This window comes from Vigna umbellata, chromosome 9 (assembly GCF_029865625.1).
Source record: "Vigna umbellata cultivar VRB3 chromosome 9, Vumbellata_1.0, whole genome shotgun sequence".
NCBI lineage: Eukaryota > Viridiplantae > Streptophyta > Magnoliopsida > Fabales > Fabaceae > Vigna > Vigna umbellata.
In genome coordinates, this window is record NC_142173.1 from 32,219,456 (window position 1) to 32,238,176 (window position 18,721).

An 18,721-nucleotide genomic window follows, 5' to 3' on the forward strand; every position below is an offset into this window, starting at 1 on the left:
CAGGAAGAGGAACGAATGGGGCTTTCCCCCGATCCTTCTCCTTGTCTTTGCCCTTCCGGGCCTTCTTCGAGGCCGAGCGAGACGACGACCCCTCTTTGTCTCGTCGCCCCTCCGCAGTAGGATCTGCTCTTTTGCGCTTCGAGAGATCGGCTGAAACAGTGGCCGCCTCAGACAAAGGTTCCACTTGGGCGGCCTCCAATTCCGGCGGAGGATTGGAAGGCGGTGCCTGCATACTGTGACCCCCGGTTCCGGCAGCAGGGGTGACTCCTACCTTAGGAGCAGCGCGGGTGGTCGCCTGGCGGACCCCCGAAGGAGGAGGACGGGGCGCATCTGGAACAACAGTCGGCCGGGCGGTCGACGAGCTAGCCCCAGACTTCTTCCTCAGTGCGAAAAAGTTGGATTTGCGGGGACCGGGATTCGTCATTAATTCTGCAAGAGACAGGAAAATTCAGAAAATTTAACGTCAGTAAGCGAAAAACAAATACACCCAACGGGACAAGACCATACCGAACGCCTTTGGTCCACAATCTTCGAGACTAAGGCCTTCGACCAAGTGGCGGGCGGATATCCGGCGGGGGAGGGCGTTAATGGTGCGCACAGCTTCTAGGTCGGCTGCCGTCAAGGCTCCTGTGGAAGTCGCCCTTATGTGTCGGGGATCTCTTGTCCAATAAAGTGGAAACAGCGGATTCCCTTCACCGTCAGAAAACTCGCGGACGCCGACTTTGTTAATGATTATTTTAAAGTAATGTTGTTTAAAATTCTTGAACGAATCAGAGAAGGGGCGAAAAAGGGTCCTGCCCCGTACCGATCTAAAAGACACCCAGCCGCCAGAACGGGATGGGCGGACTACGAAGTAATGAAAGAAAACCGGGATGGTTGGGGTGACACCTACTGCTAAACACATAGCAAGAAAAGCCTGCACGGCCGCCCACGAGTTGGGGTGCAGCTGCGTTGGAGCCACGTTGACCTCCCGAAGAATAGCCGTTTGAAAATTAGTAAAGGGAACCCGGACAAAAAGGTGGGTGAAGAAAGCCACATACATGAAAAAGAAATCGTACGGACTAGACCGCCCATCGTGGAAAACCCTCTCATTTAGCAAAGTTACCCCGGCTTTAATTAACTTAGAGTCCTCCACATCCCGGACAATATGGATGCGACGAACCTGCCACACTAAATCCTTGCGAAAGGCATAAGAGGAAGCATACCGGCTAGGAACAGGGGGAGCCAAGTCCGACACAGCCACCCCTTGACCTTCCGGTTCAAAGGGGGACCCGACCACGGAAATACCGCCCTTGAGCAGGAATAACGGCAAACCATGAAAAATCCGGTCATCCGCCGCCGCCGGTGAATCGGGATCCGCCCCAGAAGACCCAATCGCCTCCTCCAAAAAGTGAGAAGACACTGAGCTGAGAGAATCGCTGCTGTCGCCCCGCGCCGACCCCTCCCGGACTCCGCCCGACGATCCAGAACCTGACTCGATGGACACAGACGCCATTTATTACCTGATAGAAAAAAGAATCTTGAGCGCGTGAATGATGAGGATAAGCGAAAATGACACCACCTATTCCGCTATTTATAGGGAAAAATTAGTAACCGTTGAATGTATCTTGGCCGTCTAGATTTGGTACAACCAACGCTCCAGATTTGGCGACGCTTCAGCCCTATTCAATGAGGACGCGCCACGTGTTTTCCCGCTCGAAATTCAAATTCAAAAAGCCCACTGGATAAAGCCCAATTACGGGTTCCCGACCCCCACGCGCCGTATCCAAAATCCTACGTCCACTACGTGTACTAGGACTTGGGGGGCTTGTGTACCAGAGAGTGTCGGGCGCCGTACAAGGGACGCCCGAAATACCGAAACCGCCGAAGGGCGCCGAAGTGTCAGGCGCCGTACGAAGGGCGCCGAAGTGCCAGGCGCCGTGCGAAAGACGCCCGAAATACCGGGCGCCATACGGAAGGACCGTCCGGTTGCCCAATGATCGCCTACCCAGATGTACCGGAGTCCACTCCGGAGGCCACGGTGACTTACGACAATGCCTGTACGCAATCGTATAAGGCAAGCCGGAGGCTCATGCGTTGAAGAGCCGGCCAAAGATTGAACCTAGACCCGGTATAAACTCTCCTAACCCTCTTGTAGCAGGGAGGAACACCTACCAACCGGGTCGAACCTCTTTATAAGAAAAACTTTGAAGAACTCACAAGGAATTCTACCATCACAGAGCGACCCGACACGACAGCCACTGCATCAAATCTTGCCTGTTAAGTGACCCAAAGTCCTACGCTCACTACGGGCACTAGGACTTGGGGGGCTTGTGTATCTGCAAGGGCCGGACGCCGTATGGAAGGATCCGTGTGAGCGGACGCACAAGCTAATTGGGCGGATCTCCATGCGGACGAGGCGGACGCCCATATCACATGGACGGATCTCCGCGGACACGGCCAGCAAAACCGGACCCCGGACCAAAGATCCCACATGGGCGGATCTCGCATGGGCGGATCTCCGGGCGCGCGAGGCAGACGCCCATTTCACATGGGCGGACGTCCACGCCCGCCAAAACACTAATCAACATGACTTAAGGAAAAGCAGCCTGGTTTAAAGGTAAGTAGAAATTAGAAGCTATTGGGCCGTTTTGGGCCGTGATTAACTTTTCACTAATCCCAAGCCCATAGCGAAAACTATAAATACAGGTCCACGGTGAGTGGTAGATAGTTTACATTGAATGCACATTTATTGCTACTACTGAAAATAGCCACTGCTCTGAAACTGACTTTGGCATCGGAGAATCTTTTGTAGGTCTCCACCCCTCCGGATCAAGAGGAGAGCCAGAGCGCCAGGAGAAGATCCGCCACGGAGACAAGACCACGGAAGGACTTGGAAGATTTGGAACCGCACAGCCCTACACATCCGAAACATTATCTTTAATAGTTAGTTTGAATTTTTTTGCCGACATAACATATTTTGTTTTTTTATTTTCCAAAGTAACACACAATTAATATTTATCGAGTAGTATGATTTTTAAACATGTCAAAATTTGATTTTCAGCTTAAATTTTCGTTAATTTAATTGAATTGTATTTCAGAATTCAAATTTTGAAATGAGCTTTTATGATTTTAGTCAACATATATTCTGAAATTTGGTTTTCGAACAGTTTGTCGAGTTCTCACTTAATCTAAAATCACAAAAAACCAAATCAAAATTCAGTTGTCTAAAAAATTAAATCAAAACTTGACTGTCCATAAACTAAATTTCAAAATATATCTCGATTAAAATTACGAAAACTCATTTCAAAATTTGACTTTCTAAAACTCAATTTTTCAATTATAACTCGATTAAACTCACGAAAATTCAAATAATTCAAATAAGAATTTAGTTAGTTAAATAAAATGTTGTATAATTCAACGGAAGGAAAGACACGTATACTGGAATTTGGGACAAAAGAAAACAGGAAAAAGGTTGGAGAATGAAAGATGGCGAAGAGAAGAATCAATGATTAAGAAAGAAATAACACGCAAGATGGTATGAGTGACTGGGAACATGTTCTTCTTTCTCTGCATATTCTGTGGAAGAGAGAGAGAGAGAGTGGCAGAGAGGGTGTCCCACAAATTGATCTGCCTCTTCAAGGAAAATGACTGATCAAAACCCTGACTTTTTAAGCAATTGATAATGATGGATTCTGCGGGATCTAATCTGAACATGAATACAAAGCAGCGATTGTTGAGGTTTTTGTTCTATTTGGTGTATCTGTTTCAGCAACTGTTGCATCTCCTTCAAATGTTTCTCTTCAAATTCAACTGCTTTCGGAGACGAATGAACAACACTCTCATCACTCTCCCCCAAGCCTTTTCACTTTCCTCTCCGCTTCCCCAATGGCCTCAAGGTTATTATTCCCCAACGCACCCTTCATTAATTTTTAACTCTAAACTTGTTATTTCATATATTTTCATTCATATGTTTTTAGTTATACCATTTTTATATATATATATATATATATATATATATATATATATATATATATATATATATATATATTATGAAATTGAGTGCCTATGATATATTTTGGAGTCAAAACTTGGATGAAGTTTGTAAAGTGATTTCAGTGTTGTACTATGAACTTTTTCATGGACTATGTGATAAACTTCTATTCTAATTAGAGAATAATACATAAAAGAAGGCACTGTATAATATATGTATGTAAATAAAAACTATACAAAGATAAGATTTGTCATGTTTTAGTTACTTGTGTCTCTCGATCAGTGATTAATCCGTGCTGTGATTTTGTGTATCTAGTCACAGGACAAGATTTTGCTTCTGGGATTGTAAACCTTGGTGAAATAGAAGTGCGCAAGGTCACTACGTTTGAGTTTGTTTGGAACAGCAACATGGGAAAGTCTGTTGCATTCTATAAGCCTGTGGGAATACCAGATGGGTTCCATATCCTTGGTCATTATTGTCAGCCAAGCGACAAGCCGTTATGGGGTTTTGTGCTTGTTGTTAGGGAAGTGGAAACTGGCTCATCTGAAAGAAGCAACCGTGACAAGTTCCCAGCTTTGAAGAATCCCCTTGATTATATGTTGGTATGGTGTTCCAATGCAGGAAGAAGGGAATTGACAATAGGTTCTGCATACTTTTGGATGCCTCAGCCTCCTGAAGGTTACTGTGCCCTTGGCTACTTGGTTACTAACAGGCCTGACAAACCCAATTTGGATGAAATGATTTGTGTTCGTGCTGACCTTACTAGTAGGTGTCAACCTTACAGGCTGTTGCTTGATGCTACTTCTGTGAATCCTGAGTTTCCATTTCAGGTGTGGAGTCTAAGACCTTGTGAGCGTGGCATGCTGGGAAAAGGAGTTTCAGTGGGGACTTTTTTCTGCACAAGTTGTTGGAACAAGGGAGAAGAGCTACCTATTGTGTGCTTAAAGAACTTGAATCCTATGCTACCTGCAATGCCACGCCTCCACCAAATACACGCACTTATACAGCACTATGGTCCTACTGTTTTCTTTCATCCTGAGGAAGTTTACTTGCCTTCTTCTGTTGATTGGTTTTTCAATAACGGAGCCTCGTTGTACAGAAAGGGCGTGTGTACAGGAGAGGCCATTGATGCAGCTGGCTCAAATTTATCAGGTGGGGGAACAAATGATGGGGAGTTTTGGATAGATTTGCCGAGTGATGATAGAAGGGAATTTGTCAAACATGGTGACTTGAATAGTGCCAAGCTTTATATTCATGTGAAGCCTGCTCTTGGTGGAGCTTTTACTGATATTGCTATGTGGGTGTTTTGCCCTTTCAATGGACCCTCCACTCTGAAAATTGGAATGACAAGTAGGGCTTTCAGCAGGGTTGGAGAGCATGTTTGTGACTGGGAGCATTTTACACTTCGTATATGCAACTTCTCTGGAGAGTTGTGGAGTATATATTTGATAGGTTTCTTGTTAAAGAATTCCTATCTCTCACTCAACAACTCTCGGAAACAGTACAGAAAGTCTGTATAACCTCTGATATTATTGACTTTCAAGAAAGAATGCAAGAATAGGAAGAACAAAGGAAGCTTAACCTTCCCCAACAAGGATAACCAAATCCTGTTTTAGAAACTACTAACTGTCCAATCACTCTCCCCTTATTCCCCTTAACTATTTATACACAATAAGTGTTCCCCTTTTTTAACTGTCAGACAGTTAGGCCAGCTAATGCAACTAACTACTCACATACTCTTCTTTCTCCTAACATACACCCTCATCATCCTATCATTACCCCCCCCTCCATCCATAACCTTGTCCTCAAGGTTAAATTATGGAAACTGTTCCTGGATTGTGGTTTGATCTTCCCAAGTTGCTCCTTCTTTTCCCCCTGTCTGCCATTCTACCAGAACTTGGTGACATACTTCATCTTCTTTTTGAATTTGCCTACGCTCCAAAATTCTTGCTGGCCAAAAAGCAGGACCGTCAGCTTGCAACTCCTCTGGCAACATCTTTTCAATCCCATGGTCCCCCACCGCTTTCTTTAACTGCGCCACATGAAACACTGAATGAATCCTGGCAGATTCAGGTAACTCCAATCGAAAAGCTACACTCCCCACCTGCTGTAACACCTTGTAGGGCCCAAAATAACGTGCCGAGAGTTTTGGGTGTAGTCTAGTTGGCATTGAAGATTGACGGTGTGGTCTAATCTTCAAGTACACCCAATCTCCTACTTTTATATCTATCTCCCTCCTCTTCTTATCTGCTTGCTGCTTCATTAATTCCTGAGCCCGATTCAAGTGATACTTTAGCTGTTTGAGGGCTTCATCTCTTGTCATCAAATCCTGCGCCACTGCCTCCACTGGTGTTTCCCCCGGAATGAACCGGCTAAATGAGGGAGGTGCTCTCCCATATACAACTTCAAACGGCGTGCATCTTGCAGCTCCTTGATAGCTCGTGTTATACCAAAACTCAGCCCAAGGAAGCATAGCATACCAGCTCTTTGGTTGTTCAGAGCAAAAGCACCGTAAATATCCTTCAACAATGCGGTTAACCACCTCAGTTTGCCCATCCGTCTCTGGATGATACGCCGTGCTCATTTTGAGCTGTGTTCCCTGCATCTTGAATAATTCCTTCCAGAAAATACTCAGAAATAAGGGATCTCTATCACTCACCATAGAAACCGGAATCCCATGTAGCCTGATGATCTCTTTGGTGAACACATCAGCTACGGTTTTAGCAGAATATGGGTGTTTCAATGCTATAAAATGCGCGTATTTACTCAACCTGTCCACCACTACCATAATGGCATCATACCCCTGGGATTTAGGTAATCTTACTATGAAGTCCAAGCTGATTTCCTCCCAAACAGCTTGCGGAATGGGTAGGGGTTGCAGTAGCCCTTGAGGATTTGCTGCCAAGTACTTATGCTGCTGGCATACTGCACAACTCGCCACAAATTCAGTGATTGTCTTCTTCATCCCCACCCAATACAAAGATTGGGCTATCCTCCTATATGTACGATAGACTCCCGAGTGCCCCCCAGTTTTGGTTACATGGAATTCATCAAGTAACTTTGGTATCCAAACTGAACTGGACGATATCACCATCCGGCCTTTGTAATGCAATCTTTCATTTTCTAAAGTGTAAGCTCCATGAGAGTTTGAATCCTGTTTCAGATCAGCAATCACTTTCTGCAATGTCACGTCCTCCTCTACCTCTCGCAGGATGTCGTTAAAATCCTGCCAAAAGGGTCTGGAAATGAGCTGTAATTCTCTTTCTTCCCTCTCTCCTTCATCTCTCCTCGAGAGGGCATCAGCAGCCTTATTGGTACTTCCCTTTTTATATACGATCTCAAAGTCATATCCCATTAATTTTGCCAACCAGTTTTGCTGACTTTGAGTGGTAATTCTCTGTTCCATCAAGTATTTCAAACTGCGCTGGTCAGTGTGCACGGTAAATTTCCTCCCCACCAAGTAAGGTCTCCAGTGCTGAATGGCTAAAACGAGAGCCATTAATTCTTTCTCATAAATTGACTTACTTAGAGAAGCCGTAGACAAAGCCTTGCTAAAAAAAGCTATCGGTCTCTTATTCTGGGTCAACACAGCTCCCACCCCACCTCCAGAGGCATCACACTCGATGTGAAACTCTTGTTCGAAGTTTGGCAAAGCTAACACGGGAGCTGAGGTTATCGCAGCCTTCAACGTATCCATCGCTTGTTTTGCTTGCTCGGACCAGTCAAACTTACCCTTCTTCAATAGCTCCGTCAACGGTCTGGCCAATTTTCCATATCCCGCCACGAATCTTCTATAGTAACCCGTTAACCCCAAGAAACCCCTTAATGCCTTCAAGCTCCTCGGCTCTCCCCATTCCACCACGGCTTTCGTCTTATCACCATCCATCTCCACCCCCTGTTCTGAGATTTGATGGCCTAAATATTGGATCCTCCTTCTTCCAAACTCACATTTCTTTTGGTTGGCCACCCATCCATTCTCCTCTAGCACCCGTAGCACTCCGTCTAAATGCAGCAAGTGGTCTTCCCATGTGGAACTGTAAACAAGGATATCATCAAAAAAAACTAACACCCATTTCCTAAGATACTTCCGCAATAGCTCATTCATCGTACTCTGGAAAGTAGCAGGGGCATTGGTGAGCCCAAATGGCATAACAAGGAACTCGAAATGGCCGAGGTGAGTGCGGAAAGCAGTCTTGGGCACATCCCCTTCCTCCATTCTAATCTGGTGATATCCAGATTTTAAATCAATTTTCGAAAAGTAACGTGCACCGGTCAGCTCATCTAGCAATTCTTCTATCACGGGGATAGGAAACTTATCGGGGACAGTTGCTTTATTTAGGGCCCGGTAATCTACACAGAATCTCCAACTCCCATCCTTCTTCTTCACCAAGATGACCGGACTAGAGAATGGGCTCGTGCTCGGACGAATGATGCCTGCCTTCAACATATCTTCCACCTGCTTCTCAATCTCCCCCTTCATGAGGTGAGGGTAGCGATATGGCCTCACATTTATGGGGTCTACTCCCTCTTTTAGTTGGATGCGGTGTTCTCTGTTTCGGTTTGGAGGCAGCCCCTGAAATTCACGGAAAACGGAATAGTGCGCCTGTAGCACCGCCTGTAATTGTTTTTTCTGCTCTTCCGTCACATCACTATCCCACTCACTGCAGTTTTCCTCCTCCACTTTGCACAGATTCCAAACCACAGCCCCTGAGTCAGCTTCCACTAATTTAAACAAGCTCTTAGCATTCACCACCTGTCTCGATAATGATGGATCGCCCCTTATACGTATCTTCTTGTCCCCCACTTTATAAACCATAGTCATTTTTCCCCAATTGGTGCTTACTTCTCCTAGTTTGGCCAGCCATGCAACTCCCAAAATTACATCTACACCCCCCAGCTCAAAGACGTAAAAATCTTCCTCCACATCGACTTCCTCCAGCTTCACCGTCACCTTCTCACACCGGCCCCGCGTCATTCTCCGATGGCCATCACCCAAACTCACGCAGTACGCCGGGGTGTCCGTCACCTTCAATGCTAATTCCTCCGTCAGCTTCCGGCCTATGTAGTTGTGACTGGCGCCGCTGTCTATCAGCACCACCACCCTCCTTTCTCCGATCATCCCCGTCAATTTTAGCGTTCTGGCCGACGTTAGCCCTTCTGCAGAACAGGCCGATAACTCCAAGAGCTTCTCTCCTTGGGTTTCGGGTTCTTCACCCACTTCCTCCTCCTCGTCTTCCGCTAACAATAATACCCTCAAACTCTTATCATCACAACGATGGCCGGGCGCGAATGGGCCACCGCACCGGAAGCAACGACCCTCCTTGCTTCTCTTGAGAAACTCCGGATATGGTAGGTTTCTCACCATTCTTCCACGGTTATCGTTCCCACCCGCAATATTCGGTCTCGTATTCGCGTTCGCGATACCCCCATCTCTTCTCGCATTTCCCGCCGTCTCCACTCGGCCTCCTTGGTTTGCCGGATTACGAATCGGGTCTGTTCGTATCACTCCTCCCGATGATCGCGCCCCTACAGGGTTCATTCTGAACCCACTCGCAAAACCCCCTTGCGCTCTCACCATCGCATCCTCCACGTCCCGAGCGACCCTCATTGCCTCCATTAAATCCCGCGGGTTCTGGATTCGAACCTGCCCCTTTATGTCCTCCCGCAGTCCGGCGAGGAAATATCCGAGTACTTGCTCCTCCGGAATGCCCCTCGTCTGTCCAGTCAATACCTCAAAGGTGCGCACAAATTCCTCCACCGTGCCCTCCTGTCTCAACGACGCCAACCTTTCGAACACCGTTCCTCTGAATCCCCCACCGAACCGGTTGATCATCGCGGCCTTTAAACCGTCCCAGGAGCGATTTCTTGCTTTCTGTCTCCAGAACGTAAACCAGTACGCTGCGCTTCCCTCCATACTCACATACGCGATTTCCACTTTGTCTTCATCGCTCATCACCTTCTGAATGTCGAAAAACCTTTCCGCTCTATTGAGCCAACTCAAAGGCTCGTCTCCATCGAATGTCGGCAATTCAATCCTTTTCCGCCACGGCTTTTGTTCCTCGCCTCTGTTTCCATTCCCTCCATTCTCATTTTCCCCCACGACTCGGTGTCTGTTGTCGTTCACCGAACTGTCATCAGAACTCCCCTCCGGTGGATTAACGCTCGTACCCAAGACCCTCATAATTTGCTGCAAGTCTCGTCGTACAGCCGCTGACTCAGCCTTCATTCCCTCCATCGTGATCTCAATTGCCTCCAGTCTCGCATCGGTATGGTTCTCCATCTTCGTTCACTTCTCGCAAAATTTGGAATCCGGCAGGTCGGACCAAATTGATAGGTTTCTTGTTAAAGAATTCCTATCTCTCACTCAACAACTCTCGGAAACAGTACAGAAAGTCTGTATAACCTCTGATATTATTGACTTTCAAGAAAGAATGCAAGAATAGGAAGAACAAAGGAAGCTTAACCTTCCCCAACAAGGATAACCAAATCCTGTTTTAGAAACTACTAACTGTCCAATCACTCTCCCCTTATTCCCCTTAACTATTTATACACAATAAGTGTTCCCCTTTTTTAACTGTCAGACAGTTAGGCCAGCTAATGCAACTAACTACTCACATACTCTTCTTTCTCCTAACATACACCCTCATCATCCTATCAATATTTCTCACAGCACAGTGGTGGTAAATGGGTGGATACCTATGAACTGGAGTATATTAATGGAAATAAAGCTATTGTCTACGCATCAAAAAATGGACATGCAAGTTACCCCCACCCCGGAACATATATCCAAGGGTCTTCAAAATTAGGGGTTGGTATTAGGAATGATGCTGCTCGTAGTAATTTGTACGTGGATTCCAGTGTTCAGTACGAGATTGTTGCAGCTGAGTATCTAGGAGATGCTGTCACAGAGCCTCAGTGGTTGCAGTTTATGAGACAGTGGGGTCCTAAAATTGTTTATGATTCAAAAACTGAGGTAGATAAGATGATAAACACCCTTCCCGGGAGGCTACGAAATCCATTTGGTTATCTGATTAGAAAGCTTCCAGTGGAGCTGTATGGTCAGGAAGGTCCTACAGGGCCAAAGGAGAAAAATAACTGGATAGGAGATGAAAGATGGTGAACTTATATGAAGCTCAATATATACATGAAACCAATTGGTCACATCGGCTAAGTTATTTTTTTCTGGGCCAGAATGTTGTAACTATATGTTGTTGTACATTCATATATATAGTGAGAGAGGTTATATACTTGTGCTATAGTTTTGGGAGGAACTTCTGTATGTCTGATATCCTCCGGTGATATGTTTATCAATACCAAAAAATTGTTTGGCATGACTGTGGATGATTCAATGAAAATTACTTGTAACTCAAGACCTCCCGCTTACTAAATTATAACGTAAACTATATGTTGTTGTACATTCATATATATAGTGAGAGAGGTTATATACTTGTGCTATAGTTTTGGGAGGAACTTCTGTATGTCTGATATCCTCCGGTGATATGTTTATCAATACCAAAAAATTGTTTGGCATGACTGTGGATGATTCAATGAAAATTACTTGTAACTCAAGACCTCCCGCTTACTAAATTACTTGTAACTCAAGACCTCCCGCTTACTAAATTATATCTAACTTTGGCCTTCGACAATTATCCTATAATTGTGATACATAAAATTCACTATTTCTAAATGATTTTTAATTTGATTTGAACAAATGATTATAAAAAAAATTCATTATTTCTGAATTTTATCTCTCATTGTTAACACTGATTAAATCATTAAATCCGTCTTTTCTCCATTTTCAAGGCATTTAACGCACCAAAGAAGGAAATATTTGGCATCAATAAAAATGTGTTCCATCTAATTAGAGAACGAAAGTATAGGTTTATTTTATAGAGATATAAAGACAAAATATTCTCGTTTTTATTACATGTCTTTATTTGAAACCTTTATATATTCTTATATACATATATTCTCTTTAACTTTCTACACAGTCAAGCAATTTTCATCTTTATGAAGCAAACTACAAAAAATGATCTTAATTTCTAATCTTTTATTTATTTTTCTTTATTTCTTGATAAAGCAAAAAAAACTTTCCTAATAATTATCATTTAGAAGTCAAGTTCGACATGGCTTCAATTAGTCATAAAAAATTGCAAAATCAGTACAAGTATTATATCTTAACCTTTCAAAAGCAGAACAATCTGAAGCAGACCATGAAACTAATGTTTTACAATCTCAGTAAATATTTGCATAAGAACGTAAATGGTAGGAAAATCGAATAAATAGCATACCATTAGATAGTTTCACAAGCTTAATATTTTAGATCATCTGTTGATATTTTAACTAATCCTTGATTTATTAGGGATGAAGATTTAACTCACTTCAGAGAATCCAAATCTTAATACGTCAATGACAACAGTTTTCAGCCACACAACAAAGGGAAAAAAAAGGGAAGGATTAGGGTAAATCATGCGAAAATGAACCAAAAGATACATGTCCACCACAAACAGGGGCATCTATATGACAATAGAATTGGTGAGATTCAAATTAGTTTTCATTCGACAGGTTCAAACTTCTATACACTGTGCAAAGTCTTCTCTAAGCACCTTCAAAGTCAAAGCATCTATCTCCTTCATCATGAATAGATAGAGGTAACCTAATGCAGCCCAAAAAATTTGATTACTTTTTTACAACATTCTTGAATGAAACTGACCCTACATGTTGCTCGATGGCAAAGGCTAATATACCTGCAGTATGCAATACCCATGATGATGGAATGGTAAAAAGGAAGGTAATTTATTTATGAACATTGAACAGATAGATAGTTCAAACCTAGATTAGAAGGACGAGGCTCCTATTGAAGAGAACCCAGCAGCTTTTCTTTCCTTCAGAGTTGAAGCCAACCAGTCCAGGCCTTCATAAAGGCCATCTCCTTTAAGTGCACATGTGCCTTGTATGTGCCATTTTCTATTCTTTAGATCAAAGAAACCTAGGCCTTCACATACTTCCATTGGCGTCATAGCTCCTCTCTACAAAAGAGAAAAAAAAAATTATTAAGGCAAAACTCACTGTTTGACCAGAATACTTTGTTCAAGAATAGAAGTCTGCTATTTTACAGGATATCAAAGATTAATAATTTTATATAGCATATAATAACCACATAGAACAAAACAATTCCAACATTTCAGCTTTCCCACCTTCTTGGTCTACATTTCTAGCAAAAACATTTTATCAATACCACAAGTTAATTTCAGCCATCAACTTGGTACATATCTAGCAAGATATTTTCAACCCGTTTATACCCCCATCAAACAATCAATCTGAGCAAGGTTAAACACAAGCCTGAAATTGGCACGAATTGCAGCATTATCCCCTCCTAATAGCGGAAGAAGTAAAAACATATATTACTCCACATAATATAGCAAAAAGATGAGTTGAATTTTAGACCAAGATGAAACTACAGTTGTTAGTGATTTTTTTTATGGTCGGGCAGGCTATCTGGCGTATGGATAGCTCTAAGACCAAACGCTATACTTCTGGTTATCTTTAGAGCTGTTGTATTATGTGTCTACCTGATCCAGTTCTACCATTTGCTGAAATTTAATCACGAGGAACAGGACCAGGAGGGACCATACTTTCTAACCATCTTCGCAAAAAGGCCCTAATATCTCACCCCAAAAGTTATGAGCACAACCGACTTACATGCTCTTATTTGAGGAGTGTTATAAGTACAAAAATAAGGCACAAATATTTCTAATCAGGAATATATAAATTATATATGAATTATTAGGAACATTTTTACTTATTCCCGTATCATATCCTTATTAATAGAGGATGTTAAATTTCCTCTATTTATTGTATTAATTTCATTTTCTCAATATAAATAAAACACTTGTACTGCCTCAAAACCATATGGTTTCAATTTAATGTCTCTCTGTATCCTAAAGTTTAACACCCGAAAAGCTTTATTATATTCACCTAGTGGGATAGGACTTTTTTGTTGTTGTTATTGCTGTTCTACACAAGATTTAAGATAGCAGTAATAACATTTCAGAAACCTCCTAACTAATATGTTAGGGCCTGGCGAGTTTACGAGAGAAGAAGATATAGGAGGGAGAGAGAAGGGACCGTACGGTAGAGGACAGTGGCCGAACGGTTGAAAGGGAGGAGCATGATGGCCGAACGACAAGGGGAAGAGAAAGAGAGCTGAGCGAGCGGAACGAGGACGAGCGTCCTGGGCAAGTGGAGGCAACAAGGGGCGAGGACGAGCGTCCTGAGCGAGTGGAAGCAACAAGGGGCGAGGACGAGCGTCCTGAGCGAGTGGAAGCAACAAGGGCTGAACGAGCGGAGCGAGGACGAGCGTCCTGAGCGAGTGGAAGCAACAACGAGCGTCGAACTGACAACAGTAGGATATTATAGAAGTAAATATAGTAAATAAGGATAGAAATATTCTTACCAGATAATTATAATAAATAGGCATAAATATAGTAAATAAGGATAGAAATATTCTTACCAGATAATTATAATAAATAGGCATAATTACTATTATTCTCTACCCTTTTGGGAAAGAGTAATTAGTATTAATAAAGGAGGAACCTAGGGTTTACGGTATGCTTTTTGATTAAGGAGTTTGTAAGAGAGGTTAGGCTCTCAAGTGACTGACGGAGACCCTGCTCCCAGTTATTGGTTGTTTATTATGATATCCATATTTGCAGTAATAAAGAGTTTTTATTCAGTCAAAATACCATTGTTAATTGCCTTTGGGGGTTTGAAAGGGTGTGAGTGGCAAGTCTCATACTCAGGTACATAACAATTGGTCCGACCTGCCGGATCCTATTGAGAGGAGGAAAGCATTATGGAGGGAAGAGTGAATGCTGTCGAAGGAAGATTGGAGGTCATAGAAATCTCCATGGGAGGACTGGAAGCGGCAGTCCAGGAACTGGTGAAGGTGATGGGAGAGCGAGGTCGACGACATGAGGGAAACCTTGATGGAAGTCAGGTGTCTGTCAACGGGAGAAGGAATGAGGAGGACGAGAGAGATGGCGGCGGCTTAGAGGGTGGACACCGTGAGGAACAACCATATTGGAGGAGAAGGGTGGACTTACCCATATTCGAAGGCAGCAATCCTTTAAATTGGATCTATAGAGCGGACAAATTCTTTGAACTGCAAAGGGTGCCGGAGGAAGAAAAGCTGCGCCTAGCCTACATCAGCATGGAAGGAATCGCGGGACACTGGTTCAGGTTTTGGAGGGAGAAGGCCAGGAACCGTTCGTGGGCCGGATTAAAGGAATCGTTGGTGATCAGGTTCGGAGGCAGAAACCGGGGGACGGTCTTCGAGAGACTGGCGGCCTGTAAACAATCAGGGACCATGGAAGAATACATCCAAGAATTCGAAGTGTTGGTCGGCCAAGAAGAAAAAATACCCGAGGCACAGCTGATGGGATACTTCATGGCAGGCTTGCAGGAGGGGATCCGTAATCAACTCAGGTTGCTTGACCCGAGGGAATTTATGGACATAATGAGACTAGCAAAGGACGTGGAAGAGTTCCAAGGGGGCACAAAGGCGGAAGGAGGAATCATAAGCAAGGGCCAAACGTGGGGAAAACCGAGCGGTTCAGTAATGAGGACGGACCCCAGCCGACATAATCAGAACTGAACGGGAACCGCCGAGAGGGGGCGGACAGGAGGGAAGGAAGGGATCCCGAGGAGAGAAGGAGAACGAACGTTCTCAAACAATCAAAGCAGGAACGTGCGGGATTTACCGTACGCTGAATATGTCAAACGAAGGGAAGATGGGAGGTGTTTCAGGTGTGGGGGACCGTACGGTCCAGGCCATCGCTGTCCGGAAAGGAGTCTTCGGATGCTGATACTGGCAGAAGACGAGGAATCATGCGGGGAAGAAGAAGCTGAGGCCGAACTCGATCAAATGGAGCTATCAGCATTCTCGGCAGGAGGGCTCACCCAACCCAGAACGATGAAATTGCATGGGCAGATAGGGACGAAACAAGTACTGATTTTGATTGACAGTGGCGCCAGCCACAACTTCATAAGAAGAGAATTGGTAGAGGAATTGGCATTACCCGTAGTAGATACACCACCCTATAGGGTGAGTTTGGGAGATGGGCAGAGAAAGGAGACGAGGGGGTGTTGTGAAAAGGTAATGGTTCACATGGGAGAGGCCGTGATCACCGAACGATTCCACCTGTTTGAACTGGGCGGAGTTGACGTGATACTGGGGGTAGAATGGCTGGCTAAGCTGGGAGAAGTAACGTTAAACTAGGGCAAGCTAACCATGGCGTTCGGTCAAGCAGGGCGCATCGTGACCATTAAAGGAGATCCGACTTTAACTCGGAGATTAGTGGAACCCGAAGCATTGTTCAAAATGAAAGAAGTAGAGGCCTGGTTGCTGTTGTGGGAGCTAGGGGAGACAGAAAAGGACGAGGAACGAAAACCGTACGTCCAGGGAGAAGAACCGTTCGGTCCGAATTTGACAAAGAAGCAGACGTGTGACATGAAGCGAATTTTGGAGCAGCACGCGAGCGTATTTCACGAACCGAGCGAACTACCGCCAGATAGGGGCATGGTTCATCAAATCCCCTTAAAAGAAGGGACGGATCCCGTGAATGTAAGGCCGTACCGTTACCCCCATGTGATGAAGGGGGAGATTGAGAAGCAGGTGGCCGAAATGTTAAAAACGGGCGTCATAAGGTTGAGCAACAGTCCATATTCGAGTCCGGTAATATTAGTGAAGAAGAAGGATGGCAGCTGGAGATTTTGTGTGGATTACAGGGCCCTTAACCGAGCCACGGTACCCGATAAATTCCCTATTCCCCTGATAGAGGAACTGCTAGACGAACTGAGAGGGGCCAAATATTTTTCAAAGGTGGATTTGAAGTCAGGTTACCACCAGATACGAATGGGAGAAGGAGACATAGAGAAAACGGCTTTCTGGACGCACCAGGGTCACTACGAGTTCATGGTGATGCCGTTCGGCCTCACCAACGCACCAGCCACATTCCAGAGTGCAATGAACAGCCTGATGCAGCCTTACCTGCGGAAATTCGTATTGGTGTTCTTTGATGATATATTGGTGTATAGCCGAACCTGGGAGGAGCACTTAGAGCATGTGGGGACGGTGCTGGGGGAACTCGTGACCAACAGGTGGGTGGCCAACAGAAAGAAATGTGAGTTCGGCAAAACGCAAATAGGCTAATTGGGTCATCGAATATCCGCGAGGGGTGTAGAAATGGACGAAGACAAGGTAAGGGCCGTGATGGACTGGGAGAAACCTAAGACGGTGAAGGCTTTGAGGGGATTTCTGGGACTGACAGGATACTATAGGAGGTTTGTGAAGGATTATGGGAAGATTGCCAAACCCTTGACCGACCTTCTTAAAAAGGGGCAGTTTGCATGGACGGAGCAAGCAGAGGAAGCTATGTCAAGGTTAAAGAAGGCAATCACTACTGCACCAGTGCTGGTTCTACCTGATTTTGACCAGTCTTTCCACATTGAGTGTGACGCATCGGGAAGAGGGATAGGAGCGGTACTCATGCAAGGAAAGCAACCCATAGCTTTCTTTAGTAAAGCGTTATCCGAGGGGTCACTGAGTAAATCGATATATGAGAAGGAATTAATGGCGTTAGTTTTAGCCATACAACACTGGAGGCCCTACCTCTTGGGACAACGGTTTATGGTTCACACCGATCAAAGGAGCCTGAAGTACCTTTTGGAGCAACGCATCACCACTCAGAATCAGCAGAATTGGATTGCAAAGCTCCTGGGGTATGACTTTGAGATCGTGTACAAATCAGGTGTCACCAACAAGGTAGCAGACGCCCTATCACGGAGGGATGAGGATGATCCGCAGGAAGAAAAGGAATTGAGGGTGATGGCCCGACCTTACTGGCAAGACTTCGGGGAGATTCTGGAAGAAGTCGAGGCCGATGAAGAGTTAAAGAAGGTGATAGAAGATTTGAGGAAAGACCCCAACTCCCATCCATCGTTCACTCTGGAACACGAGAGGTTACACTATAAGGGGAGGCTTGTGCTGTCTGCCCGCTCGGCCTGGGTACCCAAGTTAATAGCCGAGTTTCATACCACGCAAACAAGAGGACACTCAGGGGTATATCGAACTTATCGCAAGGTGGCGCAATCTCTTTATTGGGTGGGAATGAAGAAAGCCGTGACCGACTTCGTTGCAAGCTGCTTGGTATGTCAACAACATAAATATCTGTCATCATCTCCGCAAGGGTTGCTGCAACCTTTACCCATTCCCAACGCCATTTGGGAGGAGATAAGCATGGATTTTATTGTTAAGTTACCCAAGTCCCAAGGGTATGATGCTGTGCTAGTAGTGGTAGGACCGTCTTAGCAAATATGGACATTTCATACCACTGAAACATCCCTATTCCGCTCGAACAGTAGCTGCAGTGTTTGTAAAGGAGATCGTCCGGTTGCATGGAGTGCCAATATCTATCGTAAGTGACCGAGATCCACTGTTCCTGAGTAATTTTTGGAAGGAGTTGTTTAAATTACAAGGAACTCAACTGAAGATGAGCACCGCCTATCATCCTGAATCCGATGGACAGACTGAGGTCGTAAATAGGGTATTGGAGGGTTATCTGAGATGCTTCTGCTCCAAACAACCAAAGGGATGGAGCATAGTACTACCCTGGGCGGAATATTGGTATAACACCAGCTATCAAGAGTCGGCCAAATGCACCCCATTTGAAACAGTATATGGGAGGT

The 18,721-nt window shown here is 44.7% G+C and overlaps 1 protein-coding gene and 1 long non-coding RNA gene across 5 annotated transcripts; one reads left to right on the top strand and one right to left on the bottom strand.

Moving 5' to 3' along the window:
* Positions 1-3,431: 3,431 nt before the first annotated feature.
* On the top strand, positions 3,432-11,343 carry LOC148193239 (hypothetical protein At1g04090-like). Of its 2 annotated transcripts, none has more exons than XM_088098503.1 (3): positions 3,432-3,878; positions 4,289-5,414; positions 10,631-11,343. In XM_088098503.1, the coding sequence occupies exons 1-3, from the start codon at positions 3,665-3,667 to the stop codon at positions 11,091-11,093; spliced, it is 1,803 nt and encodes a 600-aa protein (XP_087954629.1). In that variant the 5' UTR covers positions 3,432-3,664; the 3' UTR covers positions 11,094-11,343. The 2 variants fall into 2 exon arrangements, with proteins under 2 accessions (XP_087954629.1, XP_087954630.1); XM_088098504.1 differs by having other exon boundaries at positions 3,656-3,878; positions 4,295-5,414.
* Positions 11,344-12,304: 961 nt separating this feature from the next.
* Positions 12,305-13,700, bottom strand: LOC148193240 (uncharacterized). Of its 3 annotated transcripts, none has more exons than XR_015782388.1 (3): positions 13,546-13,700; positions 12,806-13,002; positions 12,305-12,720 (listed from the first exon to the last, which is right to left on the bottom strand). It is a non-coding gene; the product is annotated as an uncharacterized LOC148193240 (long non-coding RNA). The 3 variants fall into 3 exon arrangements; XR_015782389.1 differs by lacking the exon at positions 13,546-13,700 and adding an exon at positions 13,316-13,529; XR_015782390.1 differs by lacking the exon at positions 13,546-13,700 and adding an exon at positions 13,171-13,294.
* Between the last annotated feature and the right edge of the window lie 5,021 nt (positions 13,701-18,721).